Source organism: Vulpes lagopus, chromosome 3, assembly GCF_018345385.1.
Source record: "Vulpes lagopus strain Blue_001 chromosome 3, ASM1834538v1, whole genome shotgun sequence".
Classification (NCBI taxonomy): Eukaryota; Metazoa; Chordata; class Mammalia; order Carnivora; family Canidae; genus Vulpes; species Vulpes lagopus.
In genome coordinates, this window is record NC_054826.1 from 21,618,948 (window position 1) to 21,639,567 (window position 20,620).

At 39.6% G+C, this 20,620-nt stretch overlaps 1 protein-coding gene across 9 annotated transcripts in view; it reads left to right on the forward strand.

Moving 5' to 3' along the window:
- Positions 1-19,459, forward strand: part of ZNF131 (zinc finger protein 131) — a 29,223-nt gene extending 9,764 nt beyond the window's left edge. For 7 of the 9 annotated variants that reach the window (XM_041749790.1, XM_041749789.1, XM_041749788.1 and 4 more), the window contains 3 exons: positions 9,671-10,356; positions 16,861-16,991; positions 17,838-19,459. In XM_041749790.1, coding sequence (XP_041605724.1) covers positions 9,671-10,356; positions 16,861-16,991; positions 17,838-18,524 — 1,504 coding nt within the window. In that variant the 3' untranslated portion in view covers positions 18,525-19,459. Of the gene's footprint in view, positions 1-9,670; positions 10,357-16,860; positions 16,992-17,837 lie in introns of those variants that run through there. The other 2 variants (XM_041749791.1, XM_041749793.1) reach the window with 2 other exon arrangements.
- Positions 19,460-20,620: the final 1,161 nt, after the last annotated feature.

Below are 20,620 nucleotides of genomic sequence, written 5' to 3' on the forward strand. Positions count from 1 at the left end.
TGAGAAGAGCTCTGGAGTCAGGCTGCCTAGGTAATATCCTAGCTCTACCACCCTGTGGCCTTTATGAAGTTACTCAACCTGTCAGCAGCTTGGTTTCCTCACGCATCAGATGGGGATAATGGTACTTTCTACATAAGATTATATGTGAGGGCTAAGTGAATTAATGCATCTAAAGTGCTTGGCGTGGTGTCTGGCATATAGTACTCTAAATGTGAACTGGTGTCTTCTTGTTTCCTGGCTCTGTTTCTTATCATGACCCTTGGTATAGGTTATTGGCTTAACACTAACGTGTAGTTTGGTAAAAAAATCAATTACAAATGAGGCAAAATAATTTAGTCCAACTCAATGGTATGGTTCAGTCAAAAGATATAATTTAGAATAATTCTAAAAAGTAATTGAACTGTAATCATCCAGAAGTACCAATTCTCTTAATGAGCTTTTAATTAGTTTGCTGAGTTCAGAATTAAGCCAAGAACTTCATGTGTATGTATGCTCTAATGCCTAGCACCTGGCACATAGTAGGTGCATGGTATACATTTGTAAATGGATGGATGGGTGCATGCTTATTAAAACCAGATCACTATTCTCCTGTATTGAGAGCTGAGATATAGGTAGCAAAATCGAGATATGTTGAGGACATATATCTGATGATGTCATACCTTTTCAAAATGGAAGTAAAGAAAACATAATATGGATAAGGCAGATTTGTGCTTAAATCCCGGATGAGAACCTTCTGGAAAAATGTTCTATGTAGTCCCCTTGCTGGTCATAGTAGTGAGTAGTATCTCACTATGGGGAAAGTCCTTGGCAGCAGAAAAATGGAACATATTCTGCCAATAGCCTAGGTTGGATTTGGAAGGGTTAGGAATTGAGTTCATGTGTGTAGTCATTGGGAAATGAAGGTAAGAACAACTGGGCACAGCTGTTTACCCAAGCCTATTTATTTAGAATCTTTAAGATTTATTATTATATAGGATCCTTACAGTAATTACAACCATAAGTGCGTGCTTTTCAGTATAAATGCAATGACATGTTGAATTGTTTGTTGAACCAGTTAGGCATACAGTATCCTCTGAAGGGTTTTGTTTTTTGTTTTTGTTTTAAGATTTTACTTGAGAGAGAGAGGCAGAGAATGCGAGCAGGAGCAGGGATGTGGGATAGAGGGGAGAGGGACAAGCAGACTCCCTGCTGAGCAGGGAAGGATACAGGGCTTGATCCCAGGACACTGAGATCATAATCCAAGCGGAAGGCAGATGCTTAACTGACTGAGCCACCTGGCGCCACTCTGAAGAGTTCTTAAAACAGGAAGACAACAGCGTTATGTATTGGCTTTTTTTAATCAATTCTGGAATAAAAATTTACTTGTGGTTAAATTGACTGGTTAAGGCAACTCTGTATTGTGAAGATTATTATATAATGTTTTGCAGAGAGGTGAGTTAGGTGCTCCTCTCACATTTGCAGTATGCAACTATCTTTGGAATATAGGGTCAACTTTTTGAGTGACACTGAAGAAATCATGAGGACCTTATTTTGCTTTGCTGGAATTTCATTATTTGAAGCTGTAAAGGAGAAAGTTCCTGATGTTTATTAGGAAGCAGCAGTTGCCTTACAATTTTTCCTCTTCAGCCTGTTGAGGTGTAATTTATATGTAAAACAATTCATCCAATTAATACGGAGTTTGAATTTTGACAGTTATATATAGTGGTATAATCACTACCATAATCAAGACACGGGAACATTTCCATCATTCTAAGTTTTCTCATGACTCTTGTCAACCCTGATCCCCAGCCTCAGTTATCCACTGATTTGGTCTTTATTACTGTAGTTGTATTTTATTTAGAATGTCATATAAATGGATTCCTAAGTGTAGTTTTTGTGTTTGACTTTTTTTGCTTAGCGTTATGTTTTAGAGGTTTGTCGGTGTTGTTGTATTACTATTTTGTTCACTTTTATTACCAAGTAGTAGTCCATTGTATGGCTGTACCACCTGTTGATGATGGCCATTTAGGTTGTTTTTACCTATTACAAATAAAGTGGCTATGCTTTCATTTCTCAGTAAATACCTAGGAGTGGAGTAGCTGGGTTGAATAATAGGTGCATTTAATTTTTTTTAAGAAACTGCTAAACTGTTTTCCAAATCGTGCTATTTTACATTCCAACTTGCAGTATATGAAAGTTCTCATTGCTCCACCACAGCCTTACTAATCCTTGGTATGATCAGCCTTTTTTCATTTTAGCTGGGTTGGTAGGTTTGTAATGGTTTTAATTTGCATTTCCCATTCAACTAATGATGAGCCGTATTTCGTATAAGTACCGCGCGCTAACCGATCGCACCACTGGAGCTCCTGATGAGCCGTATTTCATGTGCTTTTTTGCTGTGTGTTTATCTTCTTTGGCAAGGTGTCTGTTCAGATCTTTTGCTCATTTTTAAATTGGGTTATTGTCAAGAACTGTGAAGGGTCTGAAATTTTATCCTATTTGCAAGCTATAAGTTGGCCTGCCAGTTTTTGGATGCTGGCAGAAGACATGAAACTCCTGAGTCAGAGAGAAAAGGACTTCATTTCTCTCATAGCATAAAGGAGCAGCATGAAATCCTTGTTACATATCAATTATTCTTGCCCCTCTTAGCCCCCACCCAGGTCCCATAAGGGTTGCACAGTTGCCTAGATGTGTACTATACTCAAAGTAGTTGGCATCACATTTGAAGAACACCTGACTTCAGGAAACGCAACTTTTTGATAATGAGCTGTAAGCACACCTGCCCAGAGGTGCCATTATCTTTATTATAAGGACCAGTAAATGAACCTGTCCTCCCCTCAAGAAGACAAGCATTCTCTTCTAAGGCTATTTGCTATACAAACAACCGTGAAAAGATCCAGAGCAAAAGGCTGTCAGTGTCTTTGTTTACAAGACCTGCAGAAACATGAGGTATCCGTGGAGAGTTATCTTCCAACAGTATCCTTGTTTCTATATTATTTTAGCTTCAGGTGAATTTTTCCATGAGTGTACTACTCTGTAGCCACTCTGATTAATCTGATCAGTAGGGATAGGTCCTAATCTATTCCGTTTTTTTCACACTGGATTTAATAAGGTAGCTGTCAGCAGAACTTGAAGCAGCAGGATGTGGCTACCCTGCAGTGCTCGGCCTAACCATCCATCTACTCCTCTAAGGTCCTGGACTCAACCAACTGAATAAGTCCCTAGAAAGCCAGGTAGCTTTTTTTTTTTTTTTTTTTTTTTTACTTATTTATTCACGAGAGGCAGAGGGAGAAGCAGGCTCCATGCAGGGAGCCCAAGGTGGGACTTGATCCCAGGACTCTGAGATCACCCCCTGAGCTGAAGGCAGATGCTCAACCACTAAGTCACCCAGGCGTCCCAGCCAGGTAGCTTTTATCTTTAGTTTCTATGTTGACTTTTCCAATTAGCCCTAAGCATTAATCCAAGTATAGCAAGATCTTTTAGCACTTGCACAGTCTCTCTGTTGGTCCACTGGGAGGAAGTCTAGGGCAAGTCTGTCCATAATAACCCTGACTAGTGATATAATACTGACATGAATGCCTTCCAGGGCCCCAAGTGGTATCAGTGATCACATAGGCTTAAGTCAGGCACAGGTTTTGTGTCACCTTTTTAATTTGGATGGTTCTCATTATAGGGAAAACTTCCGATATAGCACACATAAATAACAAGTCAGTTATTCCTTCAGGAAACTCCCCAGGTACCCAAAAATTGCCTTGTTTTGGAGAGATCACTCCAGTCATTTGAGAACTGAACTGATCTACTGAAGTGCAAGTTGTCATACTTTTGGAAGGGAAGGAAGTTAGTACCTGGTTCTCACATAAGAAGTATAGTCATAGGGGCATAAAAGTAGGTTGGAAAGAAAGTGTTGTTTATGATTGTGTCCCAGAGTAGGACCTTCATCAGTCAGAGGCATGAGCCTTAAAAAGTAGCTTCCGCCTTTCCCTGATTGAACTTATTCCTTGTTTTTTGGAGAGATTCCTGAGAGCAGTCAATTTAGTCCATTCTGTTTGTCATGTGCACCTGAATGCCAGTTGAGTGGTAATTATCTATTCACCTCATGAACTTTGGGAATGGTAGTGGGGCAAATATGGAATATGCAAGAGCTTGGTCATCTCCTGCTGTTTCCAGAAGACTTCTCAGTATAGTTAAGGAAAAGATCATCAGATCATGGTCTGAGTCATTGGGCAGGGGAGGACAGATCCAGCGGTCAATTTAAAGTTGCTTGTGACAGTTGAGAGCTACATCAGAGCATTTTCCTACTGAGGAAGGCTATAGGGGCGGTTCTAAAGGACAAAGACCATTAATCCCTTCCTCCCCCATACCTCCTAGAACCTAAGATTTTTCTCTTCTCGGGTATCAGGGTTGTTCTTCCTTCCGCTGCATAGAATTATTGTGTCCCATTCTAGTAGCTATCACTTTACCTCTTTTACAATCATCCCCTTCTCTTACCCAGACCTTTCATCCAGAATGGTCAGGGACACATAGGCATTTTTATAAAACCTAGAGACCCATTGTATCTCCCACTCTGACTCACAAGGGCCACTCTTTTTGTTGTTGTTGTTGTTTTTGCTTGTTTTTAAGATTGATTTGAGAGAGAGTGAGCATGAGCTGGGGAAGGTACAGAGGGAGAGGGAGAGAGAATCTCAAGTAGACTTTCCCCTGAGCATAGAGCCCGACATGGGGCTCGGTCCCACGACCCTGAGATCATGACCTGAGCTGAAACCCAGGAGTCAGACACTCAACTGAATGAGCCACCCAGGCACCCCTTGAGTGTCTTATTTCTTTTTGATAAGTGAGACTTGGTGGTCAGGTTTTACCTTGCTGGTCATGAAGTTGACATCCTGCCAAATGGCGGTATCAAGCTAAAGAGCCTCAAAGCCTCAGTGGATCAGGTATCAGTTTCAACAAGAGCCCAACAGTTAATTAATCCTTTCTTTTCAAAGGAGTGTGCCTTATAGATGTGTCAGGGAATTGACAAGTTACAAAACCCAAGGTATACCTTGTTGGTGGAGCCTGACTACCTTTGCAGAAGTTCTAATGTGCAACAGCATCAGTCTCAAAGACTTCTAGTTCAAAAGGGCCATTAAGAGTTGTAGGGCCCCCAAAATTGAGTATGTGCCACAGCTTGATGAGCAACTTCCAGTGTAACCTTTTGGTTGGAGCCCCACTTAAAATATACTGATGTGGGTCACTTGATTGGCTCGGTGGTTGAGCATCTGCCTTCAGCTCAGGTCGTGATCCCGGGGTCCTGGGGTCAAGTCCCACATCAGGCTAGCTGGAGAGAGCCTGCTTCTCCCTCTGCCTGTGTCTCTTCCTTTCTCTTTGAGTCTCTCATGAATTAAAAAAACAAAAACAAAAAAACGCTGATGTACAGATTAGCTGATATAAAAAAGTAGAATGGCTAAGTGAGGTACATGCTATATCCAGTACCCAAAAAAGTTCGGTAGCCTGCTGATCCTCATTTTTGGTAGGGAGAGGAAAAAGGTAAAGAAACAGTTTTTCTTTTACTGCTGCTGAAGGGATTGCATGTGTGAATCCACCTGCTTAGTCCCAAGAACCTTAACTTGATGAGCGGGCCCCTGAAGTTTGTTGAGGGTTTATTATCAACACTTACTGGTGGGGATGTCCTAACATTGCAGTCAGGGCCTTTTAGACAGACTTCTAGCATGCTGGTCAACAGAACATCAATATAGTGTAAACTTTAGTCATCACAAGACACCTGTGCTAAACCCTGATCAGCTGCTGGTGGCATCTGTCAAGGGGTTTCTTCCAGTAGTTCTTCTCTACCTATGGCTCTTTCCATTTGGGACAATCCATCCCTTGTCCTTACAGAAGAGGGCAGTGTAAATGCCATACTAATTCCTGCTGTACATTCAGATGTCAAAGCAAGAACAATATGTAGACTCCGCGCCATGCACAGGGTTAAGACAGCCTCCCTTTCCTGCTGTGAACCTTGCCCGAATCCCATCAGTAGGATGTAAATGCCTCCTCTCCCCTTGGTAGGATGATGAATTGGACACCTGAATCTAACAGAGCCATGAAAGTTTGGGTCTCTTCTGTTTCTGAGTTTCCTCAGCATCCTTGGATGGGTACATGGTGTCTTCACTATACCCTTGGGAACAGGGAGACCTTGGCTTCACCCCTAATTATCTTCCTCTAAAGATATGGGGGCAGTGGGAAGGTAGAAGAGGAAGAGAGACTGGAGGGAGAGAGTGACTCTATGCCAGTGAGCAAGGCATATTTACTTTTGGTTTCAAGCAGATGAGAGTTGCATGTGGCTTGACTAAACAAATCTCAAGTGTTTTCAGCCCATAAAAGCCCCCTATCAGCCAGCAAGGTCATCATTACTGACAGTATCTATATTGGTTTTAAAGACCCCTTGATTCAACTGCCTTGTACATATTGATTTTCATTTGGGGCCATAAGATTTTTTTTTTTAAAGATTTATTATTAGAAAAAAAAATTTATTATTAGAGAAGGCTCACAAGCAAGCAAGGAGAGAGGAAGAGAATCTCAAGCAGACTCCCCACTGAGTGCAGATCCCAACACGGGCTTAGTCTCAGTATCCTGAGACCTAAGTGGAAATCAAGAGTCAGATGCTTAACCCACTGAGCCAGCTAGGGACCCTGGGGCCATAAGATTTATATGTCTTTTGGCTGACTCAGATGACTTGCATACTCTGGTGACTTTTTAAAAAGAGTATACCTTAATCTTGGACATTTGCTGCTCTGTTTTCACAATAACAACTCTTATGTTTTCACCTGGTTTAACATCAAAGTTAGGTGGATTTTCAGGAGGCCTGACCATAACAATTTATATTGTTTCGGATTCTTTTCTCATTCCGCAGTGACTTGTCTTCATCAACAGTGTAAACTCAATTGGCAGGAAGACTTACTAGTCAGTGCCTCATCACAGGAGTTTGTCTCAGAAATCTCCCCAGGAGCATCATAGCACCCTTATGGCAGCCAGGACACATTGCAGAGAAACAAAAACAAAACAAAAACCCTGAGACGTTTTACAGTTCTCTCCAAATGCATCTAAGGTGGACATGAGACACTCACTGCGGGAGAGGCTGAGCCCTGTGATGGCCTGGTGTTGCCTATTTATTTATTTATTTATTTATTTAATTTATTATTTTTTATTTATTCATGAGAGACACCAAGAAATAGATGAAGAAGCAGGCTCCCTGCGGGGGATGCGGGACTCAACCGCAGGACCCCAGGATCATGCTCAACCACTGAGCCACCCAGGTGTCCCCAGTTGCTATTCTTGACAAGTATCATGTTGCCCCCTCATCTTTCACGTGGACTAGCCAAAGTTCTAATGACTCATTTCTGTTAGTAACAGTTGAAGATTTCTCTCCTGTCCGTGTCACCCTTGGTTTAGGTAACTTGTCTGTCATGGGCCAGAACCTTCTGTCTCCACCCCTGCCCCCACCCATGAACCTTAGTTGTTTTGAAGGGGTAGACTTAAGGCTGACCACCAGGTTGACAGGGAGGTCCTCCCACAGCCCTGGGAGAGCTTGCAACACTAGAGAACCATTCCAGCAGCTGTCCTTGAACTTACTGCCCAGTACTCATCCTGCAACTTCCCAGTTTTTCCTCACTAGTAGGTGTTTCAGTTTTCTGAGGCTGCCTCAACAAAATACCACAGACTGGGTCCAACAGAAATTTGTTGTCTCAGGGTTCTGGAGGCTAGAAATACTAAACCACAGTGTTGTCTGGGCCATGCTCCCTCAAAAACCTCCAGGGGAGGGGCCTGCTTTGTCTCTTCTAGCTTCTGCCAGCCCCTAGTGTTCCTTGGCTTGTGGCAGTGTGACGCCAATTTTTACCTTCATCTTCATTCACGTTACTGTGTTTTTTCTCTCCTGTGTGTGTGTGTGTGTGTGTGTGTGTGTGTCTGCCCAAATGAACCTCTTTATAAGGACAGGTTGTGTTAGAGTGTGGCCCACTCTGCTGACCTCATCTTAACTTGATTACATCTGCAAAGACTGATTTCCAAATAAGGTTACATTCACAGGTATCAGGGGTCAGAACTTCAACATATCTTTGAGGGACACAATTTAATTCGTATAGTAGGCAATTAAATGGAAGACCACGCATTGCCCAGTTAACTGTACAAATTTGGTCAAAATATCTGCTGCTAGCTCTAGTGGACTTCCTCACATCCCATTGTTTGCTGTATGAGGCCTCATCTTTTGTCTTTCAGAAAACCTTATCTTTTTGGCATCCTGCCCTTGTTGCCAAAACCTGGTAAGAACTGTAACATGAGATTTTACGCTGTTTGCAAGCCAACAAGTTATCCTGCAGTTTCATGGATTCTGATAGAAGACATGAGACTGTTAAGTCAGAAAGGTTTTACTTTTTGCATAGTAAACAGCGTGAGTTTGTATTTGTTCCAGTTTTTCCTTCTCCCCCAAAGGGGTGACAGAATGGCCCAGATGAATGCTGTGCATCTATTTGGTTTACATCACAGCTGAAGAATCTCCAGCTTAAGACGCCCACATCTTAGGTAATGGGCTACAAGCAAACCTGCCCAACCGTTACCCAGAGGGGGACATTATTATATGGATAGTAAGCAAAGCTGCCCTCTGCTCCAGAGGGAGCCACACTCTCTGTCTTTCCAGATTGCTGGCTCTACCGCATACAGCCTTGAAGAGAGTCCAGAAGAAAAGCTGTCAGTTCAGAAGATGTGCAGAAACATGAGACTCATGGATAATTGTCTCCCAATAGTTGTCTTCTCGTATTGAGTATATTGGATTGTGAGAATTCTTTTTATACTGTCTGTACAGACCTTTGGCAGATACACGTGTGCACATGTTTTGTCCTGATCTGTGGCTTGCCGTTTTGTTCTGTTGTTTTGTTTGTGGCTTGCCTTTTTGTTAACTATTTCAAAGGGCAAACATTTTTAATTTTGATGAAATCCATTTTATCAATTTTTGCTATTAAGTTTTCTGCTTTTTGTGTGCTGTTTAAGAAATCTTATCCGTAACCCAATTTTATAAAGATTTTCTCTCTTTTTTTCTCAAAGCTTAATAGTTTAGTTTTTATCGACAGTCTGTGGTCCATTTTTTGTTTGTTTGTTTGTTTTAAAGATTTTATTTATTCATGAGAGACACAGAGAGAGAGGCAGAGACATAGGCAGAGGGAGAAGCAGGTTCTGTGTGGGAAGCCTGATTGTAGATTCAATCCCAGGATCCCGGGATCATGACCTGAGCCAAAGGCAGATGCTCAACCACTGTGCCATCCAGGTGCTCTGTGTGGTCCATTTTGAAATAATTTTCTGTGTATGATTCAAGAGTAGTAGTTGAGGTTTATTTTCTCCATATAAAGACCAGTTATTCCAGCAGTACTGTTAAGAGATTCTTTCCTTCATTAAATTATCTTGGAACCTTTTTTCAAAAGTCAGTTGAATAAGTGGGTCTAATTTTGGACTTTACTCTGTTCATTAATCTTCATGTCTCTCACCAATATGGATAATTTACTGTAGTTTTTCAGTTTAGTCTTGAAATCAGGTTATAGTATAAGACTTCCAATCTTATTTTTCGCCTTTCCATATAAATTTTACTATGAGCTTATCAGTTTCTTTCCAAAAGCCTGCTAGGATTTTCACTGACCTTATAGAGTTTTAAGTCCATCTATTATGTTTTCAGGAACAAAGAAAACTCAGCTCCACTAGAGGAAAATACCACAGGAAAAAGTGAGGCAAAAAAAAGAAAGATTGCAGAAACTTCAAATGTTATCACTGAGTCATTGCCATCTGCAGAATCAGAACCTGTTGAAATTGAGGTGGAGATTGCCGAAGGCACAATTGAAGTGGAAGATGAAGGCATCGAAACGTTGGAGGAAGTGGCTTCTGCCAAGCAGTCCATAAAGTACATTCAGAGCACAGGTTCCTCTGATGATTCCGCCCTGGCACTGTTGGCAGATATTACCAGCAAATACCGTCAAGGTGATAGAAAAGGGCAGATTAAAGAAGAAGATGGTTGTGCATCTGACCCCACAAGCAAACAGGTAGAAGGTATTGAAATTGTGGAACTTCAGCTGTCACATGTGAAGGACTTGTTCCATTGTGAGAAATGTAACCGTTCATTTAAATTGTTTTACCATTTTAAGGAACACATGAAATCACACTCCACTGAGAGTTTCAAGTGTGAAATATGCAATAAAAGGTATCTTCGGGAGAGCGCATGGAAACAGCACCTCAACTGTTACCACCTTGAAGAAGGTGGAGTCAGTAAGAAGCAAAGAACTGGGAAAAAAATTCATATATGTCAATACTGTGAGAAACAGTTTGACCACTTTGGACATTTTAAAGAGCATCTTCGGAAACATACAGGTAACTGGCAAATGCTTTATGTTAAAAGTATATTTTTCCACATTCGCTTCAAGTCTAAGTGTCTACCTTTTTTTTTTTTTTTTAATTAGTGCCACAGAAACCATCTCTTGTATTTTCTAATATGCAGGCTGAGCTCACAATGTTCTGATGATACTAGCGTGTTGAAATATTGACACTTTAAGAGCAAAATCATTAATTTTGAAGGTAGTTGTTACTCTTACACCTTGTCAGTTTTTATATTTTTAGAAGAAATACACAAAACACAGTTTGTGATTATTTACCAAGGATTATAAATTATGAAATCCTAATTATAGGGAAACTTCGCTCTTACTATTTTTACCTGTTTCTGATTTATAGGTTATATAGATAAGTACATTGACAGCCGACCTCTGGCATGTTTATACCTTTGCATACACTTAGTAACTGGTTTTGACCTGGTGGCCAGGTAGGTAGTGTGTGTGTTGTTTTTCCCACACCTCTCTGGGGGCACACAGTGTCAGGACTGATGAACAGCGGGGAGATGAGAAAGGTGAAGTCTTTCACTGCCATCCTCCTGGCAGCCCTTAGGCATGCAGGAGGGATCCCAGAGAGGCTCACTTTGGGCCTCTGTATCTATCCCCTATACCTGTTATTCCCCTTGTCAGATTCCCTGTCCTTCCACTTCCCAAGCATTCTTTGCTGAGTCTTCTGTGCCATACACAGGAGCCTACCACCTATGACTTGAATCTTGGGTGTGGGAAGAGCAGTGGATATGGTGTGCTAAGTGTCAGATTCTAGACACTTGTTCCCATGTTCTTGTGTGTGGTGGCTAAGGCTGTTTAGACTGTTTAATATAGTGAATACAACAAGGGTATTCCATGCTATTCAGTCTTTCTCTTTGCTGCAGTTTGGAGAATTTTGAAGACTTTTTTTTCATAGATCTTTTGCTGTCCTGAGTTGCTCGCCACATACTGCTTGAAACTGAGGAAATGGATAGATTGAAATAAATAGGATATCCTTCATTTTTAAATGCTTGGTATCAGTACTCAGGGACTGAATAAATGCTTGGTATCAATACTTACTGGTTACATGAAGAGCAAGAGAATCTCATAACTAAGTCTCTGTATGGATTTTAAAAGCTTTGGGGTCCAAGTTTGGGTAACTAATAGGTGTTAATGAAATCTTTAAGGGAAATATGTTCTGATTTTCAAACATAGGCATAATACCTATTGTATATTTAGAAACTGCCTATAGTAATAGTTTAAATAGTTAAATGATCATCTATTTTAATGTAGATTAGTTTTCCAAAATGCTATACCAGTAGCACATTAAATTAGTAAATAAATGTTCCTTGGTGTAACTAGTGTGCTTTGATAAAGGTTTACAGTATCCCAACAGATAGTCACTTTTACATTAGCATAAAAGTGGAAGCAAGTTGTCTCTTTAACCCAAAACATACCTAGTGGCTTACCCACTGTAAAACAGGCAACACAGACTATTTTGGAAGTTTTAGAATGTGCTTTCCATATCCTATACTTTGTATTTTGGATTAAATAGAAGAAAATAGAGCTTAAAGTGTATTATGTTGTATGTCTTTATAATTATGTAATATAACTTAATTAAGTAGTTAGAAATTACAGAACTAGATGTCCATTGGAAGAACAGTTTAACACCTAAAGCAAACTGAACTTTGTTAGCATTTAACTGCAATTAACTGTACTAGTAATTAGTAATAAGATAGTTGCAGATGTGACCAGTGACTTGGTGAATCAAGGGAGCATAAGTAAACGGTTTTAAATTGTGCTTATGTTGGGCACCCTGGATGGCTCAGCGGTTTAGTGCCGCCGTCAGCCCAGGGCCTGATGATCCTGAGGACTCGGAATCGAGTCCCACATCTCCATGCAGGGAGCCTGCTTCTCCCTCTGCCTTGTGTCTCTGCCTCTCTCTCTGCCTCTCTGTGGTCTCTCATGAATAAATAAATAAAATCTTTAAAAAAAAATTGTGCTTATGTTAATAAAGGATGGATCATTTTTTGCTTCTAAGAAACTCAGTGTAAATGAGGAAACAATCCCATTCCTGTTTCCTATCATAAAATATACATAAATCTCCTTCAGTTTCATATTTTGCATACTTTTACTAGTTTATTTATTTATTTTTTTTAATTTTATTTATTCATGAGAGACAGAGAGAGGGAGGCAGAGACACAGGCAGAGGGAGAAGCAGGTTCTCTGCAGGGAGCCCGATGTGGGACTCAATCCCGGGACCCCAGGATCACGCCCTGGGCTGAAGGCAGGCGCTAAACCTCTGTGCCACCCAGGCGTCCCAATACTTTTACTAGTTTAGTGGTTTGGTTTCTTTAGTGTTCTTAAAGCCTGCACTATAATCTGTGGCTTGATTTGCAAAATTTTGGCTGTGTCTTGTCCTGTGAATTAGTTTGTTTCCATTTGGAAAATAGTAACGGTAATGCCAACCTGCTAGGTCTTAGAGGTAAGGAAATGTTAGAGTCCCTGCCCTCAAGGAGTTCACAGTTAATGTTGGGGGAGACAAGTAGGCACAGTCACATGGGATGGGCCAAGGGTTGATAAAGGTCAGCACACAGTCTTATGTGAATGCCTGCCTGGGCTGTTTATTTATGATGGAAAAGACAGGGATGGTTTCTTGGAGCATTCCCCTTATAATGACTCTCAAAGGAAGAGCAGTTAGCCAGGAGATAGGCATTCCAGGCAAAAGAAATGAAGTGTACACAGGCATAAAGAAAGAGAGGGAGCAACTTGTTTGGAGCACTGCTGCCTGGGGGATTGGGTCCAAGTAGAGGAATGACAAGATGGAGCTGGAAGAGTTAGTAAGGGCTGACTGCGTGGCACATCCTAGGCATCATGAACAAGGGCAAGGGAGAGAAAGTGATGGAAGATGAAGCCAAGACCACACTGTTAATTTTTGTAAGTGCTGCAAATGAATTTGGATTTTATCTTGAAAGACCATTCATTTAAAGAAGTTTAAAGGGGTATCTGAGTGGCTCAGTCAGTTATGCATCAGCCTTCTGCTCAGGTCATGATCCCAGAGCCCTGGGATGGAGCCTTGGATTAGACTTCCTGCTCAGCAGGGAGTCCGCTTCTCCCTCTCTACTCCTCTTGCTCACTTTCCCAAATAAATAAGTAAAATCTTTAAAAAGAAAAGTTTTTTTTAAACCAGGATCAGATGTATATTTTAGAGTGATGATTGGCAGGAGATAGATTGGAGTGAGGTAAAACCTCCAAGATCTTAGCAAGCTGTTGGAGCAGTCTAAGCAAGAGTGAAGAGTTGAGTAAATGTAGTGATAATGGAAAAAAAAATTAGAGATGTGAATCATATTAAGTAGGCAAAATCAACAGGATTTGGTGACCAGTGAAATATGGGAGTAAATCCTAGCTTTCTGGTTTGGTTTTATTAACTTAGAAAAAAATAAAAGGGTGAGCACTTTAGAGGAGGGAGGAGATACCAGACATTGACAGATTCACCTGTGGGACACCTAGAATGAGAGAGAACCTAAAAGTGACCTTTAACCATGTCTTCAAATAATTGTTACCTCATTTCCTAGAGAGGCAGTGGGGAATTATAGAAAGAATGTGGGTCTGGAAATCAGAATTAGATTCCACCTCCAGTTCTGACATTTGCCAGTATGATGAACTTGACTAGTCACTTTATCTTTGGACCTCTTCCTTGTCTGTGTAAAAAAGGGTAATGATAACCTACATTACAGGGTTATGACAAATAAGAGAAAACAGTAAAAGCACTTTGAAGATTGTGCTGTCCACACATCTAAAGTAGAATTAATCTGTTGCTATTTCTATATTTCATTGGTCTTAATTAACTAAGCTAATTGTTAACTTTTTTATTTTTTATTTTTAAGCTAATTTTTTTAAATAGCAAAAGTTCAAATGACATAAAGGCTGAAATGACATACAATGAAAAATGAAATGCTTTCCTACTTCAGTAGATCTCTCCAGAAGCAACTACTGTCATTATTTTCTTATTTATCCTTTCCTAGCGTTTGTATTTTCTAGTAACCATAGATGGACACAGAGTTTTGGGAGGGTGGGGGGAACAATAGAGACATGCAATACAGTGTCATGCCTTTTCTCTTGAACTCTTTAAATATGTGAAAATTGAGGAATTTACATGTCTTTTTTTCCCCACTGTGGCTGCATGGTGTTTGGGTGTATAGGTATGCCATAATTTACGTGTATTGATACACATATAGGTTGTTGCTGGTCTTGTGCTATTACAGACTATGCTGTAATAATAATAATATACTGGTGCATATGGCTTTGTGTACATGTTCAAGAGCAGAATTGCCAAGTCATAGAATATGTACATTTTAAATCTTGGCATATGTCATGAAATTACTATTTAAAGAAACTATAACAATTTATATTTGTAGATTTTATTTATAGTGAAAAATTATGCACTACTAAAACCACAAAACTTAACCTTTTTATTTATCTCTTAATATTTGAGGAGTCGAAAACAAGTTTCTGTACCAACACTAATTCTAGGTCATAAGGTTTCTAATTTTTTCATCTCATGAACATTGTACAAAAAAATAAGCTTTTTTTTTTTTTTTTTTTTTTGGTCAGAGTAAAAACAACTAGTTACTTAACTAGTATGGGGGTCACAACTGGGACCTCAACACTAGAACCTGTTCTCTGTAGGCATCGTGCTATCCCTTGAATCCTCCCTCTCCTTCCCTTACTCTGACTATTGGACTCTTCCTCAGTTAGCCTGCCAGTCCTTCATATCCCTCTCCACCTAGCTTATTGCCCCATTTCTGATTTCTCTATCTTATCTTGTCCTCCTTGTGTACAACTTGAATCACTTTTTCTTGGGGTGCCTGAGTGGCTCAGCGGTTGAGCGTCTGCCTTCAGCTCAGGACCTGATCCCAGGATCCGGGATCGAATCCCACATCAGGCTCCTTGCATGGAGTCTGCTTCTCCCTCTGCCACTGTCTCTCATGAATAAATAAAATCTTTAAAAAAAAAAAAAAAAAAAAGAATCACTTTTTCTTACACTCCAAGCATATTCCCTTGGCTTTTGAAGCCACTTGCTCTAAAAAAAAATTTTTTTTTAATCCTGGAATTATTGGTCATTTACCCCTACTCTCTTGCAAAGGACTGTTGGAAACAATTCCTATCAGACCTTAAATGAGGCTTTTTAGTATCTGATTTATATCTTGTGAAATTATTCTGTACCTTCAGTCTAGTACTCAAGACCCTGCCCACACCCTACCCCAGCAGATGATGTATTTGTCATGTCAAAACCCTCCATCCTCTTTACATCCAAGACTTTGGAGAAGAATTTCTGTACTGTTTTCATTAAGTTGTCTCTCATCTCACCATAGTCTAGCTTCTAACCCCACCATGTCACTCACACTGTTCTCACTAGAGTTAGTAGAATCCCCTGTTGTCCTACCTGACATCTCTGTTCAGCTGACATTGTTTACTGCCCTCATCTTCCTGAAATTTCTTAATTTCCCTCGGTGCTCTTTGTTCTGCTTCTGGCTGTTCTGATTCTGTTGTCTTTGCTGCCTCATTACCTGTTTCATTGAGTTCCGTCCTTGATTTTGTTATCACATAACATACTTAGAGTTTTAACCACATCAGAGGTTTTTATTACCACTCAAAGTAACTCCTAATCTGTATATCAGTCCACCCTCTATTTGGCTTCAGATTAATCTACAGCTGTTTACCAGACTTTTCCACCTTGAGTACCTTCAAATCAACAGATACAAAACTAAATTTATAATCTTTCCCAACATACTGTACTCCAAACATACTTGGATTTCTGTGTTCTTTATTCCAGTTGGTATTCTAAGCCAGGAATCTGGGGGTCATTACTGATACCTTCCCTCCTTATTCCTCACCCACCATGTTGTTTTATATTCTATGCCTCTGCCTTGAATAAACTTCCTCTTTCCTTCTCTTACTCTATTCTAGGCAGGATACTCTCCTCCTTTCGTGCTGCTGCAGTACATTTTCCAGTGCCCTTTTTTCTGAAACAAGCCTTCTACAATACATTGCAGGTGTTCATTTCTGTGTATTTCACCTTCATAAAATACTCTGGCTTGTGATATGGAGTTTTTAACAAGAAGGGCCATTTATTTATCTTTCGTCACCTAGCACATTGGTCTGACACATAGTAAATGCTCAAAAAATGATGGTGGAGTGGATGGTGAGGCATTTCCCAAAAAGAGAAATTGATCTTGATTTTTTTTCCTAAGGGAAAATAGTTTTTTAAGAAATGAGAAAACATGAAACAACTCTGATCCAAATTTTATTTCTTCCTCAGAGTACAAATAACAATTACAATAATCACTGAAAACTTACTATGTCCACCTCTAGAAGAGCCTTTTGGATGTGGTGAAAACATCTTAATTATAAATTCAGATCTTCTTTCAAGAAGGTGCTACTAGAATTTACCAAAAAGAAAAAACTTTGCTTTTTCTGTTTTTCTTCATTTGTCAATATAATTTTTTTTCTGTTGTAATAGGTGAAAAACCTTTTGAATGTCCAAATTGTCATGAACGATTTGCTAGAAATAGCACCCTCAAATGTCACCTGACTGCGTGCCAAACTGGAGTAGGGGCAAAAAAGGGAAGAAAGAAGCTTTATGAATGTCAGGTATGTGTGGATGTATTCTGTCCTTCGCAAAGGAGGAGTCTGTGTTTAAAATTAAAAGTGAAGGGTGGGCAGCCCCCGTGGTGCAGCGATTTAGCGCCGCCTGCAGCCCAGGGCCTGATCCTGGAGACCTGGGATCGAGTCCCACATCAGGCTCCTGCATGGAGCCTGCTTCTCCCTCCTCTTGTGTCTCTGCCTCTCTCTCTATGTCTATCATAAATAAATAAATCTTTAAAAAAAATAAAAATAAAAAAAATGAAAGTGAAGGGTAGCAGAGTCTAGAGTAAAAAGTATAGAGCTGACAGTTTGGAAAGAATGAGAGTAAAGAACATCACTCTCCTCTTGATTTTAGAAGGAAGATTAGAATAGGGTGTTTTTTCTATCCAACCCCAGATTACACCAATGGCAATAAAATTACGTCCTCAATAATAGGTAGTCTGAAACCATGGTTATTCTTAACCATCAGGCAATCATTAGAATTCTAGAGTGAGGCAGTGGGGCACTGACTAGCTGTGATCAGCTCTTTCATGATTCATGTGTATTTAGCCCACATAATGTAAGTGTTCTAAATGTTAAGGGTACTATGGGAGAAATTTTAATATTGGTACTTTAATTCTTTGAATTTATATGGCATTTAAGCAATGAAGGCAGTATTAAAACGTTTCTCAAAATGTATTTAAGTTATTAGCTACATCAGCTAAAAGGCAAATAAGAGAATTATGAAATCTTAGACAACATTATAACATTTTTCAGAAAAATTCAAATTTTTCCTTACAGAGAATAAATGCACTCATATTTTCTTCAGTTTGAATATTAGTATTGTTAAAACCATATGTTTGGTTATTTCAGGTCTGTAACAGTGTGTTTAACAGCTGGGACCAGTTCAAAGATCATTTGGTAATACATACTGGAGATAAGCCCAACCATTGTACTTTATGTGACTTGTGGTTTATGCAAGGAAATGAATTAAGGAGGCATCTCAGTGATACTCATAATATTTCAGAGCGTCTAATAACTGAAGAAGTTCTTTCAGTAGAAACACGTGTGCAAACTGAACCTGTGACGTCAATGACAATTATAGAACAAGTTGGGAAGGTGCATGTGTTACCATTGCTCCAGGTTCAGGTGGATTCGGCACAAGTGACTGTGGAACAGGTCCATCCGGATCTGCTCCAGGACAGCCAAGTTCATGATTCACATCTGAGTGAGCTTCCAGAGCAGGTCCAGGTGAGTTACCTAGAAGTGGGTCGAATTCAGACTGAAGAGGGTACTGAAGTACATGTGGAGGAGCTGCATGTCGAACGGGTAAATCAGATGCCAGTGGAAGTACAGACTGAACTGCTAGAAGCCGACTTGGAACAAGTAACCCCTGAAATCATGAACCAGGAGGAGAGAGAGCCCACCCACGGAGATGCCGCCGGAGCTGCCGGGGACGATCACGAAGATGCTGAGGGTTTAGAGACCAAATCAACAGTGGATTCCCAAGCCGAAAGGGCAGGGAATGAAAACAGAACACCTATGCCTGTTTTAGAATGAAATAACAAATGAATATATTTTTAAATTTATGTGTTCAGTTTTTGAACTGATGATGGGCAGTGTGACTGTCCTTAAGCTAACAGACAAGTGGACCAAAGTTAAAGTCTTTTCCTGTTGTGCTGAACTGTTTCTATTGAAACAAACTGATTCCCCCCCTTAATGCCACAGAGGAGGGATCTTTCCCATACGTGAATGGGAAGCTTTGAGAAGTATTATTTCTGCAAACTTAAATGGATTATATTCTTATTATATAGTTGGGTACGAATGTATCTATTTTCATTGTGATAAGGGTTCTCCCTTCTCTTTCCCAGGTCACGTCCTTTCTCAGATTTTTTCCATGTTGTAAAATCAAACGTAAAACCATTAGAATACAAGTTTATGTATTCTAATGCATGTTAGAAAATTGAATATATAGGAACACAAGGCTGCATGAAGAAAAGTACATTGTTACTGTGCAGTTAAATTTTGGCTTCCGGCTTTCTTTAGTTTGAACAACCTTGTCTATACTGATAGTCACAGATGTCATCTCTGTGACAGAAACAGTGGTGGTGGCAAAATTTCTAGAAGGAAAAACAAAATAAAACAAAAAAACCACACCCATGTGCCTTTTCAAAACCAACTAAACTTCTATAAAGCGTCTCTGGTTCTTTCAAAATTTGTGTTGTAAGGAGCAATGTAGGTGATGCTGTAGTACTTTTATGTTTTTGCTTATAATGGCAACTACCAATTCTTTTTCTTGGTAACTTAGGTTGAGAAATTTCATTTAATGGCAACTGAAGGGCCATCTCCAATTGGGAAAATTCATTTATATCTGTGGTAAACTTTTTTTGATGAAAAGTTGCACTAGTATTTTACCACCAGATGAAAAAAAAGATGAGCATCATTTAAAAATTAATGTATTAAAATAAAGTACAGAGAAAAACATGTATATAATATATCAGGCTTTGTTTTGAATGAATCTTTTTCCCCGATCCTTAATGTAAAGATCTTGTGCTATAACTTTTAAAGCCATACAAATAAGAGTGCTAAACTGTGGACTTATAAGTAGGTGTGTAAATATTTTTAATCAGTATTACTTGGAAAATAAAATATAACAACCACATAAAGTAAACCAATATGCTATTTTCTTTACCTGTTAAATATTGGGAGATATTTACATTTTTAAAGTAAAGTTTAAAATGATGTGTTCATGACTCTTTTTTTCTTTTTGATTACTAGTGTAGAAGTTGGTCTGTGGTCAGAGATATTTTCTCATTCATGACTGATTCATGAATTAAGATCTACAATTCTTAGTATATACCTCTAATCCCCAAAAAACAGTTCAAAAGAATGGAAGGAGGAATAGGTTGGCATTTGCAGTTCAGTTCCATGGTAGTGAACAACAGCCAATGCAATTTTTTAAATAGAACTTTTTTTTTTTTTAAGATTTTATTTATTCATGAGAGACACACACACACAGAGAGAGAGAGGCAGAGACATAGGCAGAGGGAGAAGCAGGCTCCATGCAGGGAGCCCAACTTGGGACTCGATTCCGGGTCTCCAGGATCACACACCCTGGGCCAAAGGTGGTGCTAAACCAATGAGCCACCCGGGCTGCCCAGAGCTTATTATTTTTAAATAGACCTTCTCCACTTACTACTAGTATGTTAAATTTTATTTATTTTTAAAGGTTTTATTTATTTATTTATGAGAGGCAGAGACATGGGCATAGAGAGAAGCAGGCTCCTCACAGGGAGCCAGATGCAGGACTTGATCCCGGATCTCCAGGATCACGCCCTGGGCTGAAGGCAGGTACCAAACCGCTGAGCCACCGAGACATCCCTAGTTTGTTAAATTTAAAAGATCAATTCAGCTTATCCTCATTTGGTAATCCTAATATTAAATGGTATCACATGTATGAACTATTCCAAAGGCAGTGACTTCCCACAACTGGTGGGGTCATGGATTCAGATATAACAGGAATAGGAAGTTGTGTTTTTAAGATAAAATTTTATTAACATTTCTAAGTCTGTTCTGTTTGGTAGTTGGGTACTTACTACAGAGCTTACATATATATTTTTTTCTTTCTTTGAAGTTAGAAAATACTGATGATATAG